The sequence below is a fragment of the Leptonychotes weddellii genome, chromosome 14, assembly GCF_054177405.1.
Source record: "Leptonychotes weddellii isolate Sample4059 chromosome 14, ASM5417740v2, whole genome shotgun sequence".
Classification (NCBI taxonomy): Eukaryota; Metazoa; Chordata; class Mammalia; order Carnivora; family Phocidae; genus Leptonychotes; species Leptonychotes weddellii.
This window is the reverse complement of record NC_138382.1, coordinates 76,219,068-76,242,213: the sequence shown is the minus strand read 5'-3', so window position 1 is coordinate 76,242,213 and position 23,146 is coordinate 76,219,068. Positions and strand designations below refer to the sequence as shown.

The 23,146-nt window shown below is 59.7% G+C and overlaps 2 protein-coding genes across 13 annotated transcripts; one reads left to right on the top strand and one right to left on the bottom strand.

Moving 5' to 3' along the window:
* The first annotated feature begins 773 nt into the window (after positions 1–773).
* Positions 774–6,515, top strand: UCK1 (uridine-cytidine kinase 1). 3 transcript variants are annotated; one of them, XM_081803806.1, is made up of 7 exons: positions 780–972; positions 1,430–1,589; positions 2,386–2,482; positions 2,702–2,844; positions 2,924–3,018; positions 4,767–4,815; positions 5,293–6,515. In XM_081803806.1, the coding sequence occupies exons 1-7, from the start codon at positions 892–894 to the stop codon at positions 5,469–5,471; spliced, it is 804 nt and encodes a 267-aa protein (XP_081659932.1). In that variant the 5' UTR covers positions 780–891; the 3' UTR covers positions 5,472–6,515. The 3 variants fall into 3 exon arrangements, with proteins under 3 accessions (XP_081659933.1, XP_081659932.1, XP_006734679.1); XM_006734616.3 differs by having other exon boundaries at positions 782–999; XM_081803807.1 differs by lacking the exon at positions 2,924–3,018 and having other exon boundaries at positions 774–999.
* On the bottom strand, positions 6,504–23,115 carry POMT1 (protein O-mannosyltransferase 1). 10 transcript variants are annotated; one of them, XM_081803798.1, is made up of 20 exons: positions 22,683–23,115; positions 21,625–21,776; positions 20,442–20,548; positions 20,035–20,085; positions 19,327–19,473; positions 18,468–18,579; positions 17,824–17,889; positions 17,643–17,736; positions 17,254–17,409; positions 15,755–15,885; positions 15,295–15,390; positions 14,178–14,270; positions 12,377–12,473; positions 10,678–10,770; positions 10,253–10,373; positions 9,815–9,912; positions 9,190–9,303; positions 8,704–8,830; positions 7,777–7,954; positions 6,504–7,303 (listed from the first exon to the last, which is right to left on the bottom strand). In XM_081803798.1, the coding sequence occupies exons 2-20, from the start codon at positions 21,744–21,746 to the stop codon at positions 7,129–7,131; spliced, it is 2,178 nt and encodes a 725-aa protein (XP_081659924.1). In that variant the 5' UTR covers positions 21,747–21,776; positions 22,683–23,115; the 3' UTR covers positions 6,504–7,128. The 10 variants fall into 10 exon arrangements, with proteins under 10 accessions (XP_081659924.1, XP_081659922.1, XP_081659926.1 ...); XM_081803796.1 differs by lacking the exon at positions 22,683–23,115 and adding an exon at positions 22,536–22,676; XM_081803800.1 differs by lacking the exon at positions 22,683–23,115 and adding an exon at positions 22,536–22,676 and having other exon boundaries at positions 7,777–7,826.
* Positions 23,116–23,146: the final 31 nt, after the last annotated feature.

The window sequence follows — 23,146 nt, the reverse complement described above, 5'->3', positions numbered from 1 at the left end:
AGTTACATAAACAGCGACTTTGCCTGCTGTCTGCGTGTTACTGTAGTCTCTCTGGCTTCATACCTCATCAAATATTCATGTGGGGCTCACAGTGCATTAGGAGCTCCATCCAGAGATAGTCTTGATGCCTTGGGGAAATACACAATTAGAATCGATCAGCATTTGCCTTCTTTGTGCCAGGCACCGGGGGTTCAGGGGTACCCAGCCGACTCCGTCTTGGCTTCCTTGGCTCACAGCCTGCCTAATGCTGGAGTCGAAAGTCATCACTGTCACCACCACGTGCTGGGAAGGTTGAGGAGGCGACACTTGCTGCAGGGCAGTGGGGAACCTCTGAAGGCGGGGGTGGGGGGACCAGCGGCACGATCAGGGCAACGTTAGGAAACTCCGATGGCCCCCGTGGAGCACCGGCTGCGGGGGGCTGACTTGCCGGCCCTGGCGCTACCCTTGCCCCCCTCCCCCAGCCCCGCAGTCTCCGGGGTGGGATCATCCCCGACGTCCCCAGGCACTGGAGGCGCGGACGGAGGGAACTTTCGCGGTCACCGCCTCTGCTGGGGAGGCCGCCCGGCGTCTGGAGACTCCTGCAGCCAGCTGCGCCACTGAGTGGCTTTCGTCCTTTGCAGCAAACCCGCGGCACCCCGGGCTATGGGCAACCCAGCCGCAGGTGAGCCGACCCGCCCCACGCAGGCGCAGCGCCCTCCGTCGCCTAGGACTACAACTCCCGCCGCGCCTCGCGCGCTCCCAGCGCCCCTCCCCCGCCACGCCGCGCGCCTGCCGGAAATGGGACCCCGGGGGGCGTCTCCGACCTTTGCGCGGCGGTGGGAGGGCCGGCTGGTTCGGGGGGGCGGCGGGAGCTGGGAGCTCGGAGCCCGATGCCCGCCGGCAGAGCCTGGGATGGCTTCGGCTGGAGGCGGCGACTGCGAGGGCGCCGCGCCGGAGGCGGACCGTCCTCACCAGCGGCCCTTCCTGATCGGGGTGAGCGGCGGCACCGCGAGCGGGAAGGTAAGGGGCTGGGCAGCCCGCCGGGGCCTGCGTGCCACCTCGACCCCGGCCCCCTGGGACACGGGGCGGACCGATCCGGCCTCCAGCCGGGGACGACACCCTGGGCTCCTGGCTGCCGAGGCGTCCCCTCCAGGGCGGACGCGGAGGGGCGAGGGCCTGCGGCCGTGGTGGGCCGGGGTGGGGCCGGGGTGCAGGCAGGGCGAGGGGCGCTTGCCCTCGGGCTCTCCCCAGCCTCCCCGCTGGCCTCGTTCCTCCGGGCCCCCGGTGCGTGCTGCCCCTCCCGGTGCCCCGCGGCGCTCCCCGAAGGCCAGCCTCACCTGTCGCTGGTCTGCTCGGCGGCCCCTGGGGGCTGGTGGGTCAGTGTCTCCAGAGGCCAGCTCCGTGGCAGGAGGCGCACGTCCAGGCGGGAATCCTGTTTGTGTATTCCCAGTCCACTGTGTGTGAGAAGATCATGGAGCTGCTGGGCCAGAACGAAGTGGACCACCGGCAGCGCAAGCTGGTCATCCTGAGTCAGGACAGGTTCTACAAGGTCCTGACCCCAGAACAGAAGGCCAAGGCACTGAAGGGACAGTACAATTTCGACCACCCAGGTGCAGCTGAAGACCGGGAGGGGGGTGAGGGAGGAGGACAGACAAGGGGACTGGCTCCAGGGTTGGCGGGCGATGCAGAGAGACCCCAGTGGTTCCGTGAAATTTCTGAGGTAGCCTGAGCTGGAGCGGGCTGTGTGATTACGTCAGAAAGCACTTTGCCTCCTTCTCTGCGCCCTGAGCGGCCCTGCAGGAGCTGTTGGCTCCCTCCGTTGGAGCCAGTCAGGAAGTCTTTGCTGCGGAGGAGCCTTGGGGACCACTGCTCTGGCAGGACTGTGCTCATGGAGAAATCCCCCCACCTTCCTGCTGTTTGGGGTCCCCGCCTGCCCTGGGGCAAAGTCCTTGGGAGGCTAGCAGGGGAAGCAGTGGGTAAACAAGAGGGCCGTGTCTGGTCTGGTCTGATCGGGGGGCAGGTGCAAATGGGATAGACAGATGAGGGGAAAGAGCCAGCCTGCCCTTGCCTGGCACTGCTGGAAGGTTCCACCCTGTGGCTGGCTCCCACGTGGGAAGGAGGGGACACGTGGGAAGAAGGCCTGAGGAGCATCAGTCGGTGGTTATTTCCCAGAAATAGAAGCAGATGCCTAACCCACCTGTGTCCCAGTGCTGGCCGATCAGGAGATCCCTGGGGCCAAACTTCTGTGTGGGACAGCAGTCTGCAACTGTAAACTGTAGGGGCGGCCCCTAGTCCACATGTTCCTGGGCGGAGCTGTGGCTGCCCGCCCCCAAGGCAAAGGAAGTTCACTCCCATCCCCAGCACGAGGACACCTGGATAGTCTTGCCTTCTGTTCCATTCCTGCAGATGCTTTTGATAACGATTTGATGCACAGGACTCTAAAAAACATCGTGGAGGGCAAAACTGTCGAGGTCCCAACCTATGATTTTGTGACCCATTCAAGGTGAGCAAGGTGGTTCCTGGGAGAGGGACCGTGTGCGGGGGGCCAGCTAGCATGTGCCCTGCAGCAGCCTGGCCCTGTTGGTGTCTGGGCACACCCCTGTCCCCTGCTGTGATCTGTCCCCCTCCTCACGGTCCACACCTGGGGACCGGAGCCAACTGTGCTCCGGGCCCCCAGATCCCGTAGCTCCAGCGGGGTCCGTCTCCTGGTCTCGCCTCCCAGGTTAGCAGAGACCACGGTAGTCTACCCTGCAGACGTGGTCCTGTTCGAGGGCATCCTGGTGTTCTATAGCCAGGAGGTCCGGGACATGTTCCACCTGCGCCTCTTTGTGGACACGGACTCCGACGTCAGGCTGTCAAGAAGAGGTAAGGTGGACTCAGGCCTCCCTCTGCCCTTGGCCGAGGGCGGCCGCGAGTCCTGACTGCCTTGCTCCTCCCGCCTCAGTTCTCCGGGACGTGCACCGCGGGAGGGACCTGGAGCAGATCCTGACCCAGTACACCACCTTCGTCAAACCAGCCTTCGAGGAGTTCTGCCTGCCGGTACCCCTTTTGCTTACTTGGGGACCTCCTTTTCTCCCTTTTCAAGAGGACCCTTGGCACCCTGTCCTGTGAGAGCCGAATCGTGGAGCAGTGGGGTCTGATTTCTGAACAGAGAAGTTAGCTTATCATACCCCCTCGCAGGGACTCGTTGTCTGCTCTAAAAGCATTGTCTGTGCACATCCCTTCCTCTGCCTGGAAAAGCCCCTCGGCCCCCACGTCCACGCAGCTCCCCTCCTCCCTGCTTCAGGCCTTTCCCCACGGCACCTGCGTGGCCCGCCCAGGGTCACCCCGAGGACCCTCTGCTCCTGGCCCGCCTGCTTTCCGTTCTCCAGGGTGCCTCTGGCTGGCTGAACTCGCTGTGCCTTGCTTGCCGCCCTCGGAATAGGGAGCTGCACAGGGGCAGGGGCTCGTGTCCGTCCCTGGCCCACACCCCGACTCACGCAGGCGCGGCGCAGGCACTTGCTGACCCCCCACACCATCTGTTCCTCCAGGCTGTCCTTGCCTGGGACTCGGGGGTCTGCGGCCGTGTGTCTTGCCCTCCACTTTCCAGCTCTTACAGGATAGGACTTACAGGTGGTTTGAAAGGGAAACTTAACATGTTGCTTCTTAAAAGTAAAATACAGCACAAAGGAAATGGAGCCAGGATCCCCGCTTCTGTTGAGTAGACACGTGAGTGCGATCTGCTGCAGTTGGAAGAGAACGTTTTTTATTTTACATTTCATGTTCTCCGAAGCGTCTGGAAAGCGATGAGAAAAGTAAATTGATAATTGTACTCTCTCTGTTATTCATGGAAAGAAAGACATCTGGCAGAGCAGGTGGTTTACGGTAAAACTCGGGACACCCAGTCCCACCGGGTGACCCTGTGTGGAGCCTGCGCCCCAGCACTGTCCTTGAACTTCCCGATCCCTTTACGTGCAGCCACACACCGAGTCCGGCCAGGGTGACCGTGTTCCTCCCTGGTCCCTGAAGTGTACGACCTTCCTCAACTCTCCTGCCCCTCGCCGACCCCTCTCTGCACCCCACCGGCGAGCACCGCCCATGAAGCCAGCCTGGCCATCTTGTGCTCGTGGCTTCCGTGGGTCCCCACTGCGTGCAGACACAGCTGCCCCAGGATCTGGCCCATGTCCACACGCCCGCCACACGGACTGGTCCACGGGTCTGTCCCTCAGCTCAGACCGCTTCCTTTTCCTCTCCTCCTGCTTGGCCTCATTGAGGCGTGTCCCCCTCAGCAACATCTGGCTGGGGTCCCCCCTCGGCGGCCCTGTTCCTCCTGGTGTCTCTATCCCTGCCCTTAACTGGCAGCGCCGCGCGGGGGCAGGAGGTGCAGAGGGCTTTGCACGCGCCGTCCGGGGAGTATGCCGCGACCCGGCCTGCTCCCTGCTCCGGGCTTCCCGCAGAAAGGGTCCTAGTTCGGGGAAAGAGGGTCACATGTGACGACGGATGCCGCAGGTCACTTGGCTCAGTGAAGTGTTAGCACAGAGAACTGTTCCCACAGCGGCCTTCCCAGGAAAGCGCAAGCGCATTTCAGAGACGCCAGGGGAGAAACACGTGTCTTCTGGCTGCCTCAGCTTCTCCTCCTGCCTCTCGCACCTGCCTAACACTTGAGTCCCGGCCCCCCGTCTGCCACCACACCGGTCCCTGCCACCCCCAGGGCTGCTGTCCTGCCGTGGAGTCTCGTGTCCAACAACCAGAAGTCCCGGGGGAAGGGTGGGGGCAGATCATCTGAGATCCTGCTTTTTGCCTTGCAGACCAAGAAGTATGCGGACGTGATCATCCCTCGAGGGGTCGACAACATGGGTAAGAACTGGGCCTGTCGCTGCCCCGACTCCTCAGTCCGCCTCCTGGGGCCCGGTCCTGGCGGTTACGCTGAGTGATGAGGGTTTGCCGTCCGCGTCCGCTCATGGCAAGGTCCAAAGAATATTTTAAAAATGTTTAACACGTTGGACAGCTTAAATGGACCAGGTTACGGGTCAGTGAGGCTGGAGAAGGAGACTTACGTTGACAGGGACTCGCTCGTTAGCAGGAAGTGTCTTCCCCGGGTTCTTGGTGAGCAGAAAGGGCCGCGGACCAGGCTGGGCCGTTCTACTGTGCGCCCTCCCTGACCCACGGTATTCTGTCTGCCGAGGCCCGGCGAAGCCTCGGCGGGAGGGCCTGCGTTCCGGCCCCGAGCCGCTGCGGGACGGGGTGGCCCAGGGAGCCAGCAGCAGATGGAGCCTGGCCTCGAGGCGTCCAGGGGGAACCAGACGGGATGAGTGCATGCTGTCTTTGCCACAGTGGCCATCAACCTGATCGTGCAGCACATCCAGGACATCCTGAGCGGCGACCTCTGCAAATGGCACCGAGGGTCCAATGGGCGGAGCTACAAGAGGACATTTCCTGAGCCGGGAGACCATCCCGGGGTGCTGACCTCTGGCAAGCGATCGCACTTGGAGTCCAGCAGCAGACCCCACTGAGGAGCAGGGTGCTTAGCCTCCTGGGCAGGACCCCCGACAGACTGTGTTCAGGGTCGGGCCCAGAGATGCCCACCCGCCCCTGTGAACACCACCGCTGCTTCCTCTGGGCGCTGTACGGACGGGATGGGATGGGGATCACTGCACCTGTTACACTCAACCGGATGTTGGCACGCCCTCCCGACGTTGGTACCTGCTTCGTCACGTTAGAGGGTTAAAAGTCTGAGTTACTGAGAAATGCCCCAGAACGTGTGGTGAGCCAGTCACGTCTCTTGGGGACGCGGAGCACGCGGCCTGGGTGTGGTGGCCGTCCCAGCATGTGCTTGACAGGAACCCACAGCGAGAGCGACTCTCCCAGGACGACCCAGTTCCCACACACATGCGACTGAAACAGAGGTTTGAGGAGAGTACGTCCCCTTTCTGTGTGTTACACGTGCGAACGTTCTGTCATTCTCCCACGTGAGTGGTGACCCAGTAAGCGAGTTTCGTGCCCCGCCGGTGGGTGCGATCCAGCACAGCACACCCGCGTGTACGGAGCCACAGAGAGCTTTCCTTCCTCCTGGGCCGTGCGCCAGGGAAGGAGCCCCCGCAACGAGCCTTTCCTCAACCAGCAGCAGACACAGGCGGCAGCACCTGCCCGCCCAGGCCAAGCCCGGCTCCGCGGCTGGGGCGGAAGGCAGGCTGGCGCACGCCACGTGCCCTGGGTCCTGGGCGCCGTGTGCACAGGGCCCAGCGCCCGACGCCAGCCAGTCTCCTTGCACACACCCAGCATCCCCGGCTGCACGCACGATGCCTGCAACCGGTGTCGTCCTCGTTTTGTCTTCCCTCCCACGAGACCCTGTTTGTGTCGAAATGACGCTTTCTCCTTGCCGCCGTCCAAGCCGCGCGGGCACCCGCCGTCTCCTGCCATCGGGCCCCGAGTCTAGTTACACAGCTGGGACCTCACGAGCGCATAGCCACAGCTGCTTTCTGATGGCCATGTGACAGTCTCATCAGCTTACTGTGCCCTTTGGAGAATCAATAAATAACACCAAATACCAGTGCCAACATGTCCCTGTTTTAATTGTACACAGAGGGCAGATTCGGGACGGGGTTACGTGTGGGTGACACGAGTCTCAACCTGCTGGGGCTGCTGGCTCGTCTGCCCCCACCGCGTCAGCAGCGGCGAGGGGTCCCGGGGTCTTCACTGCGGTGATGAGAATCAAGGGCCTGTCATTTGGTAGCTTATTTGGCGCTGACGTGATGCAGGCCGGTTCCTCGAGGCCTCACCAGGGACGTGGCTCACCAGGGACGTGGCTCCCCAGGTCAGCGGGCGCTCGGGAGAGGGGACCAGGGCCTTGGCTGCTTCGTCCCTAACTCACCCCATCACTGCCTGCTCCCCTCCTGCTCTTGCCCCATTGCGAGGCCTGCCCTAGCCACTCAGCATGTCCTAGTTCAGGGGCCCTCGGGCGCCAGGGGACACTCAGGGCATGTTCTCTATTGCCTGGAAAACACAAACTTGGCTCAAAACAAACTGCTTATCAGCGACTGTCTGAAGAAAAAGCCCAGCAGGCTGGCCAGGCGGCCAAGCTTCAGGCTACTCTGTCAAAGACAAACATGGTTCGAGATAACCGCGCTTCCTGCCCTGACCCCGGCCCAAACGTTCACTGTGTGTGTCCTGCTAGTATTTTCGGATCAAAATGTCCCAGCTGTCTTTCCAGCGAAGGGCCTTGAGTTCGCTGGGCGAGAGTGACCTGTCCCCGTAGGTGAGCGGGCGCAGCGTGTTGAACACGTGACAGGCGCAGGAGTACCAGGCCACAACCAGGCCGCTGAAGAGGCTCCTCAGAAGCGGGGACCTGCGGGGACCGGAGCACAGGCATGGGGGACGAGGCTCTTCCTTGCTGTCATGAGCACATGGCCCCCTCACACCCTGCCCAGGCGCCGAACGGGACCCCCCGTGCATCTTCCAGACTCTCCCATCTACACTGGCACCAGGGCAGCATCCCCACACCCAGCATGATGGGACCACAGCTCTTCTGAGAGGCTGTGCGGCTCCTCCCAAAATACCAGGTCCACACCCTCTGGTCCCGCTTTCCGAACTCGCTCTGGTTCATCTCCACTGCACACCATGCGACCCGGCCCACACCACTGGCTGTTCTGGAGCCAGAAGCGTCCTTCCCCGTCTCCCACACCCACACTTCTCCCGGCCTCCCCGGCCAGCCACACCTCCCTCCTGGGGCGCCTGTTAACCCCTCCCACGGCACACCCAAGTCCTCACGACACCCCCAGACCTGGAGCCCCGGGAGGCGTGGCTGCGGAGGCCCTGTACCTGCACAGGTGGTCGCTGATGTGCTGCAGGACCACGGGGAGCAGGAGGATCTGGAAGGTGAGCGCGGGAAGGTAGTGGTAGAGGAAGAGCGTCTTCTCCATCAGGAAGAAGGGGAGATAGTTCACCGCCCAGCCGCCGGCGCACAGAGCCCCGGCCAGCACCCAGCGCAGCCAGGAATCTGGGGTGGGGTGGGGGGAAGGCCGCCCTGAGCCAGCGCTGCTGACCCGGGCCTCACGTGTAAGGCTCTCCCCCAGTCCCACGAGCTGCTTTCCTCATCTTTAAGGAACACACGCTCTCCCCTTCCCCCACTGCCCGACCCTTGCCGTGATCTCTGGAGAAAGAACGACGTCCTAAGAACCTCCTGTAGCCTCCTGCAGGGTCCTCACCATCCCGACCCTCTGAGCCATACCAGCGCCCCCCGGGGCCCCCGGCTCCTCCTCCGGGATCAGCAGCAAGTGGGCCGGCCTCCTGGGAGCCCGAGCTCCGAGGGACTGTATTGGGCCCCCGGCCTGCCCACAGGGGCAGCGTCAGCAGGAAGAGTGGGACGGGGCCACACTGCTGAGGCCTTCGGGGCCCCGCCCTGCCCTGGGTCTTTATTCGTCTGTTTCAAGGTGGTCCGCAGTGGTTTCTGTTCTGCAAACAGCAGCACCGGAGTAACTGGGTGCCTGCTGGCCACTCTGTGCCACCCAGCCACCCCGTGCTCACGTCCTGGGGTGAGGGCTTTGCCTGCCTGGTGCCTGCATTTCCCTGGACAAGCGTCTAACCCAATGTGGGAACTCAACGGCAAGACTTCGTCTCTAGGGAGACAAAAAATAGATTTAAGCTCACTCCCAACAGAAACAAGGAGGTCGCCTTAAGGCACAGGTTCCTGGTGAGGCCAGGCTGTTGCCGGAAGCACCACAAGCCCTTGTCAGAAGCTGCACTAACCTTCAGGGAGGTCACGGATACTCCTTCGACGTCTAAGCAAGTACCACAAGAAGAGGAGAGCGTAGACCAGCGTGGCGAGGCTGGCCGAAGCCCAGATCACGACGTTCCCAAGCAGGTGGATCTGAGCCTGTGAGGGCACAGGGGACCCCGTCAGCCACCGGCCGCGTGCCCGCCAGCCTGCAGCCCAAACGGGCTGGAACCCGTTTTCCTGGAGCCACTGCTCCGGGAAAAGGGCTGAGTAGGGTCCTTGGTTCTACAAACGGAAACGCAACCCGGAGAGGCCGACGTTCTTGCTTTAACGACAGCCACCCACTGAGGATGAACCTCTCCCCTCACATCTGATGCGCGTACTGGCCCCGTGCTGCCCAATCTCATCAGGAAGGGCCCGGACCAAGCTAGGGCTGGGTAGGAGGTGGCGGCTGCTCTTCACGCCAGAGAAGTCTCGAGGAAGCGCTCCGCCTGCCGCCCACACGAGCGCCTGCTTACACTGGTCCTGGGGTGCAGCCAGTAGGCGATGCTGGTGTCCAGGGTGATCCAGTCCAGCGGCGAGGAGCTGTACTTGTGCTCTGAGTCGTCGCTCCTCACCGTCAGCATCCTCCACTGCAAGAAGGCCAGAGGCTGGAGTCGAGCACACAGCCAGACACCGTCCTCGCTCAGGGGCCTGAGGGGCTGGGGTGTCCCCTTCACGTTCATCTGGACCATGCAGCACAGGCGGGGACAGGGACCCCACCCCAGGGCCCCCGTGCCCCTGTCTGCAGGGGGAAGGGATTGAACTTGATGCTAAGGACGCTTTTAAGTTCGGGACCCCGAGTTTCCTGTTCTGACCTCTCTAGGGCTCCATCACGTTGACCTTGGCACACTCTGACCTGACCTGGGGGGCTCCAAGCATATTCTGGCCACGCGACAAGTCTACACTGCCTGGTTCCTGACCACTCCTGCCCGCAAAGCCACAGGCCCGGGGCTGACCGTGCGGCGTCGGCCACTCAGAGCAGACAGAGAGGAACGTCCCCTGCTCAGCCAGGTCCCAGTTAAAGCTGACGACGGGAAGGGAACTGCTGTCTGGTGGGGAGCCAGCACCCTCAGGCAGAGCCATGCCGCCCCCGCCGGTCACCTGCAGCTCCAAGAACCTGGCCATGAAGCTCAGGTTTCTGCTGACGTCCATCTGCGCGGGTGAGTGCAGCTCGAGCTCCCTCTCCTTCTGCTCCTGGCCTGACAGGACACACGGACCCAAGGGAACACGCGCAGGTCAGGGGGCTCACCACAGAAGCTGTCAGCTTGGAGAAACGCCCACATCCCGCTTTTCAAACAACCCACTGTGTCGTCGCTCCATCTGGCTTTCCCCACCAGCCGCGATTAGCCCCGGTCAAATCCAGATCTTTCCACTCAGAAAGCTCAGCTTGCACCGCCTTTGGGCGGAACCTCAGAGCACAGCTGGCTCGTCTAGGGCTCGGCTCAGCAGAGTGTGTGGACGGCGCGTCCAGTCCCCGCGTGAAGCAAGAGCCTGTGGCTCGTGAAAGCGGCAGCAACGGAAGCCAAGGGCCTGACTCACTTTTGCCGTATCGGTGCTCCTCCACGTTCCACACCATGCTCTCGTGGTAGCCGCGGGACAGCTTCTCCCCAACGACCTCCAGCTGTCGGAACCCCCAGTCCGGGAGGTGGGCCCCGCTCAGCTAGTGAAACCGGGGGAGACGGGGCGTGATGCGGAGGCCCGGGGCCCCGGCTCACCCCCACCGGCCCCGCCACCCGGTCCCTCTGTCCGCAGCCGACAAGGGCGGCAGCCGGTCCTCCACGGGCCCGCCACTCAGGATCCAGTCTGAGAAGCTGGAGCCCTCACCCTTCCGTGTAAGGGAAACACGGCAAAGGCTTTCACCGGATGTCCTGCCCGCGAAGAACCCGCTGAGCCCAGAGGGTCCAGTAAACCGATGTCGTGAGCCCCCAGCCAGGATGGGCGAGCAAAACACGGCGCCCCTTTACCTTCAGAACCGCGGAGGTGTTCACGTGCATCAGGCGAATCTCTGACAAGATAGTCTTCCAAACCTCCGTGTCGGATTCTCGGTTTACGATGTCCTGTTAAAAGCAGGTCCTATTGATGATCTTGTTCTCTCCCCAATTTCCTGACAGGTCAAGTGAGGACCGGTCACCAAACAACGACACTGTCTGAGACCAGGGACCGAGCTCCGGGGAGCTAACAGGCTAGCGCCCCTGACCTTGTTCCCGACACCCACGCAGCAAGCTGCTGGCTGGGCAGGGGAGCACACCACCCTCCTTCAGAGTCGAGAGGCCTCCGCGCTTGGCCTTCTCTCTCTGGCAAATGCAGAGATGGTCCAGGTGAGGGTTACAGAAGGTCCCTGGGAGGTGTCCTGGGTGGCCCGGCTGAACATCGTGAGCGCACTTGGCCTTGTCTTATCTTATCGCAGCCCCACGATGACCCGTGAGGGCGTGTGGCTGTTGGCGGGAGCCAGGAGACCCAAGGGCTCCGTGGGAGCAGGGGGGAGGCTGGGCCGACAGGTACAGCCTGCGTCAGCCATCCTCCCTCCTTGCTCCGTGAGCTGCAGTCCCTGGAAATGTGCGCGTGTGGGGGTGAAGATGCCACCGGCAGGGACAGAGCAGGACGAGGATCGGCAGGCCGTCAGCAGGGTGGGAGAAGGACAGCCTCGGGAGGAGTTCCACTGGGAGAGCTCCCGGGGACGGGGCCTGGGTGGAGAGCACGCCCACCCCGCGGCAACAGCGAGGAGAGGGGGGAGAAGCAGAACGGACACGTGCGTGAGCACCGAGGCGGCGGCGGCGGGGGGGTTGGGGGGGTTGGGGGGGTCGCTGCTGCACGTGTGCACACACGTACACGCGCACACACAGCACACGCACACACGTGCGCACGCACACGCGCGCACACGCATGATGGCAGCCTTGCAGCCCTTGGCTCTGCGGGGAGGGCCTGCTGGTGGCACTGCACCAAGCATGCCGTGCCAGTCATGCCCGTGAGACCAGAATGGGGGCGGGGGAGAGACTGGTGCTCCGGGGCAGCCCGGAGAGACCCCAGCCAGGGCGCTAGTGTGCACAGCAGACTGAAGCTGTATTTGCACACGTCCTTCAACTCACAGCGGCGCAAGGGCCCAGAACACAACTCTCTCTTCCTGCCACCTTTCCCCGTACGCCGTGTGCAGCCCCGGAGAGGGACTTGGGGGGCAGGGCACAGCATGTGCCCCCCGATGCTCAGAGGCCCGGCTGCCTCAGGAGAGGACCCCTGCAAGGAACCGCCACCCCGGCCAGAGCTGCAGCCGTCCCCAGGGAAGCCCTGTGACCAGGGTGTTCGCTCACGCCAGGCGAGGCTCAAGGACAGAGGCTCCTGTGGCGGAGGGAGGGTGGCCGTGCCCGGCCCTGTGCACTCCCTGGCCTGGTCTCGAGGCTGCAGAGGCCGCCAAGTCTGAGGAAAGCTTCACCTGGCAGCCCCGAGAGCCACACGGCAGCACGGAGCACCGACCAACTGCTCCGCAAGCTCGTCCCTCCCGCAGAGGAAGTCTCCGTCCCCTGCGAAAACATCTGGGGCTTCTTTTAGGACTAAAAATCACTGATTTTACATCTGAGTCACAGTTATTCTAAAGGGCGGTTTTGAATGTCCCGCGTCAGAAAGGACGCATTCCTGGTGGCCATTGAGGGGTTCCCGCGGGGGACTCACCAGTCTCCAGAGGTTCTGGGAGGGCATGGAGATGTTGTAGTCGACGTAGCAGGAGACCTCCTGCGAGTGGGGGCTCAGGGGCGCAGCCACGTCGTGCCTGGAAAACCAAACAGTCCTGTGGAGGGAGCTCCTCACCCTGCCGATCACTACGCCGTGAAGGGAAGAAAACCACTCTCAGAAACAAAGCTGGCGCAGTCTGCAGGAGCACCCGGGCCCCGAGGCGGTGCCAGCTGAGGGCGTGCGGATAAACGAGACACTCAACGGCAGCCGCTCCCCAGGGATCACACCTCTGGGGAAAAGTCACGTGATGTGGGGTCTGACGGCCGGCACTCCACGCCGTGTGGGCATCGCCACTCCGCCACGGACGGCAAAGCTGGTCTCAGGGAGGTGCTCGCTGTCCCAGGAGCAGGACGACGCACCCCGGGCCTTGGAAATGGTGGGACTAGGAATGCTGTCGGGGGACAAGGTGGCCCTCGGGGACGGTGACCTCAAACGTCCAGAAACACCCACCTCCCTCCTTCGAGTGGCTGTCACACTTTATCCTACTTTGTGCCGGGCGCTCCGGGGGAGCTGGAGACAGTCCTCACCCCAGAGAAGGCAGGCCTTCACATGCACGGACAAGAGTGCCAGGCTGTGGGACACTACCAATAAAACCAAGACAGCAGGGAGTGCCCGGGAAAGGCTTTGAGGAGGCAACATTTCAGCTGACACGTGACTACAGCGAGTGGGCCACGGGGGGGATGTGAGTCCAAAAACATTCCAGGCAGACGGAGCAGGTGTAAAGGCCCTAAGGACGCTGCACTTGGTTGTCTGGGGACAGCAGGGAGGCCAGGGGGACCGCAGTGAAGCTCACCAGGGGTCACCAGGGGCAGGATCCCAAGGGACTGGGGAAGTGGAGACATTATTCTGAGTGTGACGGCCACACGCTGGAGGGCTTCTGGCCAAGAAGCGAGACCAGGCCAGTAGACGGTGTGCGCTCACAGGGCGCTGCTGTGGGGGCGTGGGGGGCAGGAAGGCAGGAGGTCGGGGCACCAGCCCTACCAGCACAGGGATCAGGCCTGGACTGGGTCATGGCAGGAGCGGAAGGAAGAAAGAGAAGCAGCCAGGGTGGTGGCTGAGCAAACGGCTCTTTGCAGGGAGAAGCAGACCAGAGCCCAGGAGCCTGCAGTGTGGCTTTTGGGGGGGAAGTGGGGACTCGAGGCACAATTTGGGAGGCATGAGGAGCCACGAGATGACCCAAGAAGCTGGGTGGAGGTCGGAAGAGAGGAGGCCGGGCACATCAGTTTGCAGAGACTGCTGAGGTCAAGTCAGACAAGGGCCAAGCGCCGACACACACGGACCCTTCCGGACCCTACGTAGCCGGGATTTCAATCCTTCTTGAATTCACACGCACTTTAAGCCATTTAACTCTATGGAAGAGCCCACACTTCATTCTGTGTGGGAAGCCCTCCCTAACTTGTCTTTCAAAGCTCCCCCGCCACGACCTCCCGCTGCGGGGTCCGGGGCGGCCCCGGGGTTGCGGGCTACCCCGCGAAGGCTCCATTTCCCTCCCGCCCCTCCCTGCGCTGCCGTCACTGGGGGGACCCTCCCAACACCGAGCGCAGGCTACAGCGCGGTGCGGGTCCACTCCGAGGGAGCCAGAGCCAGCCGTGGGGACAGGGGGCGGGCTTTGCTCGGGACAGAGAACCCCCGGTGGACACTCAACGGATCTTGTCATCTCTGTGTATGAAACAGAGGGTCTTGGGGAGCAGAGGGCCCGGGCTCCCGAGAGGAGCGGAGAGGGCCGAGGGCGGGCACTCACGTGTTGAGGAAGCGGGTGGTCATGCCGTGCACCAGCTGCACCACGTCCCCGTGCCGCACGGGCCTCGGGGGGTTACTCACCACCAGCTGATGCCTGCGGAGACAGAGAGCCGGCCGGCTGGACACGGGGCCTCCCGGGTCCACGCATGCGCACCGAGGGCCCGCAGGGTGGTGGCGAGCGTGGGGGAGCAGCCAGACCCGGGCTGCCGCCTTACGCGGCCGCACAATTGCCAAACCCAGCAGCCACCCGCGGTTGTGACACGACGGGTACAGGGAAGCCGACACGCCCGGGACGGGAGGGCAGCGGCCAAGGCAGCCTCCCACAGGAGCTGACATTCGGGTTTTAAGAAGGAGCCAGCTGGGGCGCCTGGGTGGCTCAGTTGGTTGGGCGACTGCCTTCGGCTCAGGTCATGATCCTGGAGTCCCGGGATCGAGTCCCACATCGGGCTCCCTGCTCAGCAGGGAGTCTGCTTCTCCCTCTGGCCCTCCCCCTCTCATGTGCTCTCTCTCTCTCTCTCAAATAAATAAATAAAATCTTTAAAAAAAAAAAAAAAGAAGGAGCCAGCTGGGTAGGAGCGGTCCAGCCTGGTGACAGCAGGGTGGGTGCTGTGAGCGGCCGGCCAGCCGCGGGGCGGGAAGGAGGCCGGGAGCTGCAGGCCACCGCCAGGGGTCTGGATGGCACTGGATGGCACTGGAGGGGCAACGGAAGCTAGGGTTTCAGCACGACTGTGACCTGCCAGGAGGGACATTTTAAAAGACACGCAGAGCTGCGGAAACCGGAGTGGGAGGAGAGCGTTGGGGGAGGCGGCATGGGGTAGAGATGGAGGCCAGGATGGTTCGAGACCTCCTTTGCAGGTGGAGGCCACAGACGGGCTGCCAGACCAGACGGGGGAGGCGGACAAGGGAGTCCCTCGGGGGGTGCAGGGAGCGCTGGTAGAGAAGAGTTTGTGGAGCACGCGGGGGAGATACGGGGTGGGCAGTTCCCTGAGGAAGCGTCCAACCCCCTGCCCGCGGGCTCATCAGCACGGAGCTGCTCTTGAAGCTCCAAGGGAGGAAGCGTCCACAGAGAGGGGGCCACGAGGCCAGCCCCACTCTGGAGTCCCAGGACCCGCACACACCTCCCGGGATCCTTCACGATCCACCAGTTGTTGACGTCTTTGAAGGGGTAACAGGTCACCTGCTGCTGGTGTGAGCTGCCGCGGCCGTTCTCATATCTGCATGAAGGAACCAACACAACAACGCGTTGGCCAGGGGCTGCAATCAGCCGTTCTCTCGAGGTTCCTGCAAACACCACCCGGCAAGGTGTCCGGGTGAAAACAAGGTGCAAGTGTGGGTCTCAGAGGGGCTGGAGGACGTGCCCAGCGTGCAAGTGATGCAGCAGACATGGGAGAGCCCGGGCCCTCTGCTCCCCAAGACCCTCTGTTTCATACACAGAAATGACAAGATCCGTTGATAATCAGAATCTGAGAGCTCCACAGCTTTCTCAGAAATTTCATTTACAGCGAAAGCTGGTGACAGCAAAAATGTGAAAAAACTGAACATGTTATGACCTTCGATTTACATGGTCGCTTTCCTTACATCATGGGGTAGGTGCTCTGGTGGGAATGAAGCCAGCAGGGCACGGGTTTGCCAAAGACATTCTTCAGAGTGACCTGTGAGCCGTAGGCCACTTCCAGGGGCTGGCCCTGCGTGATCCGAGCTAGCCCTCCCTAAGACAAAAGCAAAAGGTGGCACATGAGAAACAGAGCCTCTCGACAGCCACACCTCCATGGGGTGTGTGTGTGTATTCGGGGTGGTGGCGGTCATTATCATGTCACAGAACTGGCTATGAGAACATGGGACCTACTCCTCACGGGTTATGTCATATAATCCTAACACAGGGAACTCGATGCTGCCTCCGGGGCCAGGCACTCTCCATCCTTCCACACACCCCCTCACTTAGCTGCCACACGCATCTTCTGAGAAAGGCAACCCTGTCCATTTGAAAGGTGAGACTCTCTCAAATAAATAAATAAACCTTTAAAGAAAAAAGAATGGGGCACCGGGGTGGCTCAGTGGGTTAAGTGTCCAACTCGGGTTTCGGCTCAGGTCATGATCTCAGGGTCCTGGGATCGAGCCTCAAGATGGGCTCTGCACTCAGTGAGAAGTCTGCTGGAGCTTCTCCCTCTCCCTCTGTCCCTGCTCGTGTTCTCTCTCTCTAATAAATAAATCTTTTTTTTTTTTTTTAAGACTTCATTTATTTGACAGAGAGAGACACAGCGAGAGCAGGAACACAAGCAGGGGGAGTGGGAGAGGGAGAAGCAGGCTTCCTGCGGAGCAGGGAGCCCGATGCGGGGCTCGATCCCAGGACCCTGGGATCATGACCCGAGCCGAAGGCAGAAGCTTAACTGCTGAGCCACCCAGGTGCCCCTCAAATAAATAAATCTTAAAAGAAAAAAAAAAGGTGAGAAGACTAGCACTTGGATGAGCTAAGAAACTTGCCCAAACACGTATGCCTAGCTGTGACCAGAGCCAGCACTCAAGAACGGGTCCCATCTGACTCTCCTGTCCTCACCACCACAATCAGTACGTTTTACATTCTCTGCAAAGTCAGTAGGAATGAATGCCAGACTAGAGCTTGTCCTGTGATGCGTGTGCACCTGTCCCGAGTCTGTAGGACTTCACCATGTCCTCAGGCAGGTCACACTGAAGAGCTGACCCCTTCGTCTATTTCCACACCATCCGCACACGCAGAATTTCTTTAGAAATACTAAAGCAGGATTCTTTACGTCTTGATCCGGTTTTCCCCCTAACACTTGACAGTGTTTACATAAGAAAACTCTGAGTCTAGGGGCGCCTGGGTGGCTCAGTTGGTTAAGCCTCTGCCTTCGGCTCAGGTCATGATCTCAGGGTCCTGGGATGGAGCCCTGCATCAGGCTCCTTGCTCAGTGGGGAGCCTCCTTCTCCCTCTCCCTCTGCCACTCCCCCTGCTTGTGCTCTGACTCTCTCTCAAATAAATAAATAAAACCTTAAAAAGAAAAGAAAACGCTGACTCTAGTCTATCTCCTCTCTGAGGCAGCCGTGGCACCCCTCCTTACCTCCAGGCTGGCTTGGAAAGCACTGGACATGATCTGATCGTGGGGCCCGGAGCGGTAGACCAGAATCAAGTGGACATAGAAGAACAGCAAGTACATGAGGGCCGGAACGACCAGCAGCGCTGCCGCTCGGGCAAGCAGGTGACAGAGCACACGGACCTGCCGCAAGATGGACAGGTCACGTCCTGCCGCTCGGGGAGGTGCACCTGCTCCAAACAGGCAGGCCCCAAGGAAGTGGCCAGTGGAGCTCTGGGCTCCCCACGGCCACTGGCGGGAGGCTCACTCACGAAGGCCCGTCTTCTGGAGAAGCCTTTCTCCCCAGACACTCGTGTAACACCGACCTCCGCCCACCCTGGGGACGGCCGCTCGCCCCGCTCCACAGCGGCACCTACGTGTGACAGAGTCCGGTCTCCGATCAGGTGCCAGGCATGGACGCCGGCGACTGCGAGCACCAGCAGGTACGTGCAAACACCTACGTATTTGACACTGAGAAGACCCGAAGAGAAATCGTTACAACGAGGCACAGAACGAGGAGGATGCCAAGGCTGTCTGAGACCCGTGGACCAGACTCACCCCACCGCACAGGAACAGGCCACTCCCGTCAGCGTCAGCCAAAACCACCAGCTCAGAGAGAAGGGCCTGGGGTCAAAGCAGAAGAGCAAAGCTGGGCACGGTTCACGAAACATCGCCCAAGAAGGCATACTCCTCAGACCTCTTGGGGTCGGCTGGCCGTACCAAGCTTCAAGACGAGAAAAATGAACCGTCTGCCAAATCTCAGTCCCAGCAGAATTTTTTTCTTTTTGGCCAGAACATTTTCCCAGTTAGTTTAAATTATATAAAAATGAGGGGCTCCTGGCTGGCTCAGTCGGTGAAGTGTCTGCCTTCAGCTCAGGTCATGATCCCAGGGTCCTGGGATTGAGTCCCGCATCGGGCTCCCTGATCCGTGGGGAGCCTCTGCCTCTGACCCTCCCCCTGCTCATGCACTCTCTTGCTCACTCTGCCCTCTCTCAAATAAATCATCTTAAAAAAAAATTTTTTAAATTATATGAAAATGAGAATGTATTTGTGAAGTCAGGAGCCAAGGGCCAGTCTAAATGATGAAAGACAGTCCACAAGCAGCTTCCCCAAATGAAAAGGCATCAGACCTTCTCAGGTCAACAAACCACCCAGACTCTTCTTTCTCATTAACTAGGAAGGACGTGTCCCCTTCTGCATACCTCTGTTTTTGGGAGTTGGAGAACTTCAGGTAGGACAGCACAGCCAACAGATTAAAAAATATTAACACTGACTCCAAAAGCATGAGCCTTGACTGAGTGATGAGAGCATTCTCTGTTAGAAAGAGGACATGTAAGTCAGCTGCCAGGGAGCAGGGGCAAACATCAGGAGATGGGAGCACCCACAGAAAGGACACCCTCTAGGGCGCCTGGGTGGCTCAGTCGGTTGGGCGACTGCCTTCGGCTCAGGTCATGATCCTGGAGTCCTGGGATCGGGTCCCGCATCGGGCTCCCTGCTCGGCGGGGGGTCTGCCTCTCCCTCTGACCCTCTTCCCTCTCGTGCTCTCTCTCTCTCATTCTCTCTCTCAAATAAATAATAAATAAAATATCTTTAAAAAAAAAAAAAAGGACACCCTCTAAATGCCACAGAACGTGGCCACAGGAGGTTCAGGATTGGGTGGCTGGAAGGGGACGGGCTCCAGAACGGCGAAGGTGAGTTCTTAGGTGTGAATCACGCCTAGCAAGACCTGTGTGACCCTGGGCAAGTCACCGAACCTTTCTGAGTCTTTATCTTTCTCACTGGCAGAAGGAATACCAACTCCATGGTACGTGGATGTATTCAGCTGCACAAGTCTGACCACACGGTCCCGCCACCCCACACCCTGGGAGGAGAGCGACTGACTCCCAGAGTTAAATGTGGACAAAGTGGGCACACTTCCTTCCAACCTGGGAGTAGGGGACCCTGCAGGGGCACATCTACGAAACCCACGAGCTCTCCTGGGCCGCACACTGGGACATATCCAAGGCCCGCGCTGGGTTCTTCCCTGCGTGACACCGAAGCAGGTGGAGGCCTGGGTCTCACCGATAAGCATCAGCAGAGCGGCCCCCGTGGCGGTGCAATGAGAAAAGCCGAGCTCCAGCAAGATCTGGTAGGCCATGGGCACCAGAAGGGCCCCGGTGAGGGCCGGCAGCAGGCGCAAAGACCACACGGGCACGTTGCTGCTGTATTCTGGAAAAGCAACCACAGCAGAGCTGAGCACACGGTGCACGCACCATCTTCCTGCACTGCAGGTGTGTTTTCAAACACAGTGTCATGTTCACAGACCCTAAAATGCAAGTTTGCAAAACTAGGGACCATGTCAGGAATGGAGTGCATACGCTGCAGATAAAAGCTGTGACATTGGCCGTGCGCAGTCAAAGCCTAGCTCTCATCAAGCGCAGAAACAATGCCTAATGATTCTGAAAGTAGTTAGTGCTTTACTTATTTATAAATCTACCCCATCTTTTCCCAAAAACATTTGAAGCAACAGACAAAACTTACATGTACAAAAGATAACTGCGATCAGACGCCAAGTACAGACTGTGCTATGTATACCGAAAACCAAGGACAAAATAAGGACTATGATTAAGCGCTAAGATGTCTACCAGACCTTTCAAAAGCCTTCCACTTGTACCGAATTTATCATGCCCTGGACAAATTAATAAACCATGCTGTTAATCCCTATGAAAGCCGATCCCTCTCCATCCTAACATGTGCAATGTCACAAGGGACGTGAAAATGACCTTTTACCTGCTCCAATTCTGTTCCACAAAAAGTTACCATCGAATCCTCCTAAATAACCTGAAACAGAAGATGAGTCAGTAACTATCCCGCACAGCCAAGAGTTGGGGGAGTGCCAATCGGTGGCAGCAATAGGGAACCAATGATAATCAGACATGGTTTCTGCCCTCAAGATATTTCACCTATGAATTTTATTACCTTTTAAATAAATTGCCACAATTTTATTTATTTACTTATTCATTTAGGTGTTGCAAATAAGCTTTATTTATTAATTTATTTTTAAGTAATCTTTACACGCAACATGGGGCTTGAGCTCACAACCCCGAGATCAAGAATCGTGCTCCACCGACTGAGCCAGTCGGACACCCCTCACTTATAAGTTTTAAAGGGTTACTTCTCTTACTAATGAATCCTACCTCCTAAGGCCAGCAGCATGTGGCCAAATGGTGGCCCACTGCCGTCCAGAAAGAAGATCCGCTTCATGTAGAAAGAGATGTACTGCCCATAATATACTTCATCGAAACTGAAAAGCAAACCCGCATGATATTCAACTAGAAATCTTCACCAAACACAGGTTATCAGGGTAAACGTTAACCTGTTTCCAAACAAGGTGAGAGAGTGCTCAGCCTTGGTCAGGGCTTCTGCCGCAACTGTACTACATCCCCAAATGTTAAGACAGGTGCACAGCATCATCCATCCACAAGGACAGGAGGGAAAACTCACCAAGAACAGCCACACACTCAGGATGTTTGCCCAACACAGACTCTATTTACCCTCCCCAGTTTCATTTAGGGACGTGCTAGCAGGCAGCCTACTGAGAGGCCTCAGAGACCTGGGGCTACGTCTGTGACTAAGAGTCAGAATCACACCTGGTAACCAGGTGCAGGGCTAACAGGGAGATGTGCAGAAACCAACGGCAACAAATGTTTTCAGACAATCAGGGACATTCAAGGATCCTGTCAATACTGCTGTCAATTTCTTAGGCATGCTAACGTTAAATCAGTTTTTGTTTTTAAGAGTTCTCATCTTTCAGAAATACACCAAATTACTTAAACATGCTGCTTATTATGACTTGCCCCCCAAAAAATCCACTGAAGCTGAGTGATGAATACATTGATTGGGGAGGGGGTTGTTAAACTATTCTCCCTCCTTTTGTGTACGTTTAATGTGTTCCACAGTGAAAAGTTAAGCTTTTTTGTTCATTTTTGAACACATGTATTAACCAGATAGTGAACGGCCCTGTAATACCACCAGCAGTCATCTCTCCTTAGAATGAAGAATTCACTCAAAGGTCAATGGCGACTCACTTCCAAATCCATCAATCCTCCACCCTCCACCCTTGATTTTAAATGGTTACCTACAGCTGCTACCTGTTTCAGGGGCCAGATTTCACCTGCTAGAGAACTACAGGGCAAGATGTGATAGGTGGACTCAGCATGTGCTGTTCTGGGGGACAAACTGGCCTCTCCTCTGCCCAAAACACCCATCACCGAGTTCCACCCTCTCACTTCTGCTGTTCAGAAGGGCACCTTCTGTCACCAACACATGAACAAATTACAATTCTTTCCGATTCGCCCTGAGTGGGGTTGTCTGGCTTACACCACAGCCCTTGGATAGGCAAGCTGCCACAGGCGGCTCAGTAAGCCCACTGCAGTCAGAACCACAACATTCAAATTGATGTCAGCTGTCACCACCACAGGGCGCTTCAAAAATCCCAACATCTTGTAGAGCAGCAGGTCCTTGAGGATGCCCTGGAGAAGAAGGGAAGAGATGGCATCAATAAATAAGCAGCAACCCTGAAGGCTCACAGATACGAGGAAAAGCACTGCAACCCCCCTGGCTCTCAGGTGCACCACGAAGAACCGTGCGTTAGGGACAGGTCGTTGAGAGAAAGTCAGGAGGACACCAGGAGTCAACTAAGGTGAGAATTCGGGGACCTCAGGACTGAATATTCACTCACTCAACAAGTCACTCGAGGAACACCAGCTGAGCACTTCCCGGAGAGGAGCTGCTTATTAGGGAAGAGCGCGGACCTCGCCAACCTCGCCCTTCTGGGTCTCAGAAGGCTCCCCATCCCCTAAGCGCCCCCTTTCTCACCCTGACGGTGCATCTGTACCCAGGCGCCCCCGTTTCCTCCCCGAGGCATCATCTTCCCTTGCGCTCCACTTGTCTTAAGGCTGCATCTACGCTAAGCGCCCTTTCTCGCACCAAACAAAGCTGCATCTGGCCTTTGGCGGGCCTCTTCTCGGCAGAGACCTCATCGGCCCTGGGAGGCCCCTACTCCTCTTCCAGACATTCCCTTTCTCCCTCAGGCTGCACCCCCTCCTCTCCCAAGGCTGCACCTGCCATGGCACCCCTCTCTCCCCGGGCGCACCTGCCCTCGGCCCCGCCCCCTGTCGGGCCTGACGCCGATGCCCCCGCCCCAGCTCGTCCGCAAGCCGCGCACGCGCGTCCCGCGCAGACTCCCCGGGGTCTCATCTGGGCGCTCGTCCCTGGCGCCCCAAACGTACTCTCGGTTCGTCGAGTTTCCGCAGAGGTGCTCCCCGCGTCCGGCCCTGCCTCGGATCTGCCGGCGGGGGCGCGGGGGGCGGCGACCGTTAGGGGTTCTCGTCGCGCCCGGGGGCGAGACCGCTCGGCACTCGGCGCCGCCCACGCACCTCCTACTCGACGCTCGACTCGCCGTGCCTGCGGAGCCCTTCGCGGGAGCGGCGCGCGTGCGCCCTGGGCCAGAGCACCGCGCGTGCGTCGCAAGGGCCCTCCGGGTCTGGGGCCTCGCGGAGACCCTTCTCTATAGTAACGTCGTTAACGGCTTTAGTATTCCAGGAACCTCGTGCCCACTGAACGCTCCGGTGTCTTTTTTTAAAAAAACAAGACAGTCGGGCCTTAACCACGTGCGTCTCAGTGCGGTCCGGCGAGCACCTCGCGTGCGGGTGTCTGCCCGGAGCCCGCGGGTGCGCACGTGCGCCGGGAGGGCGGGCAGGGTCAGTGCTGCCGCCGCTTTGGCGGGCCTCTTCTCGGCAGAGACCTCATGGGTCCTGGGAGGCCCCCACTCCTCTTCCAGGCATTCCCTTTCTCCCTCAGGCTGCACCCCCTCCTCTCCCAAGGCTGCACCTGCTGGGGC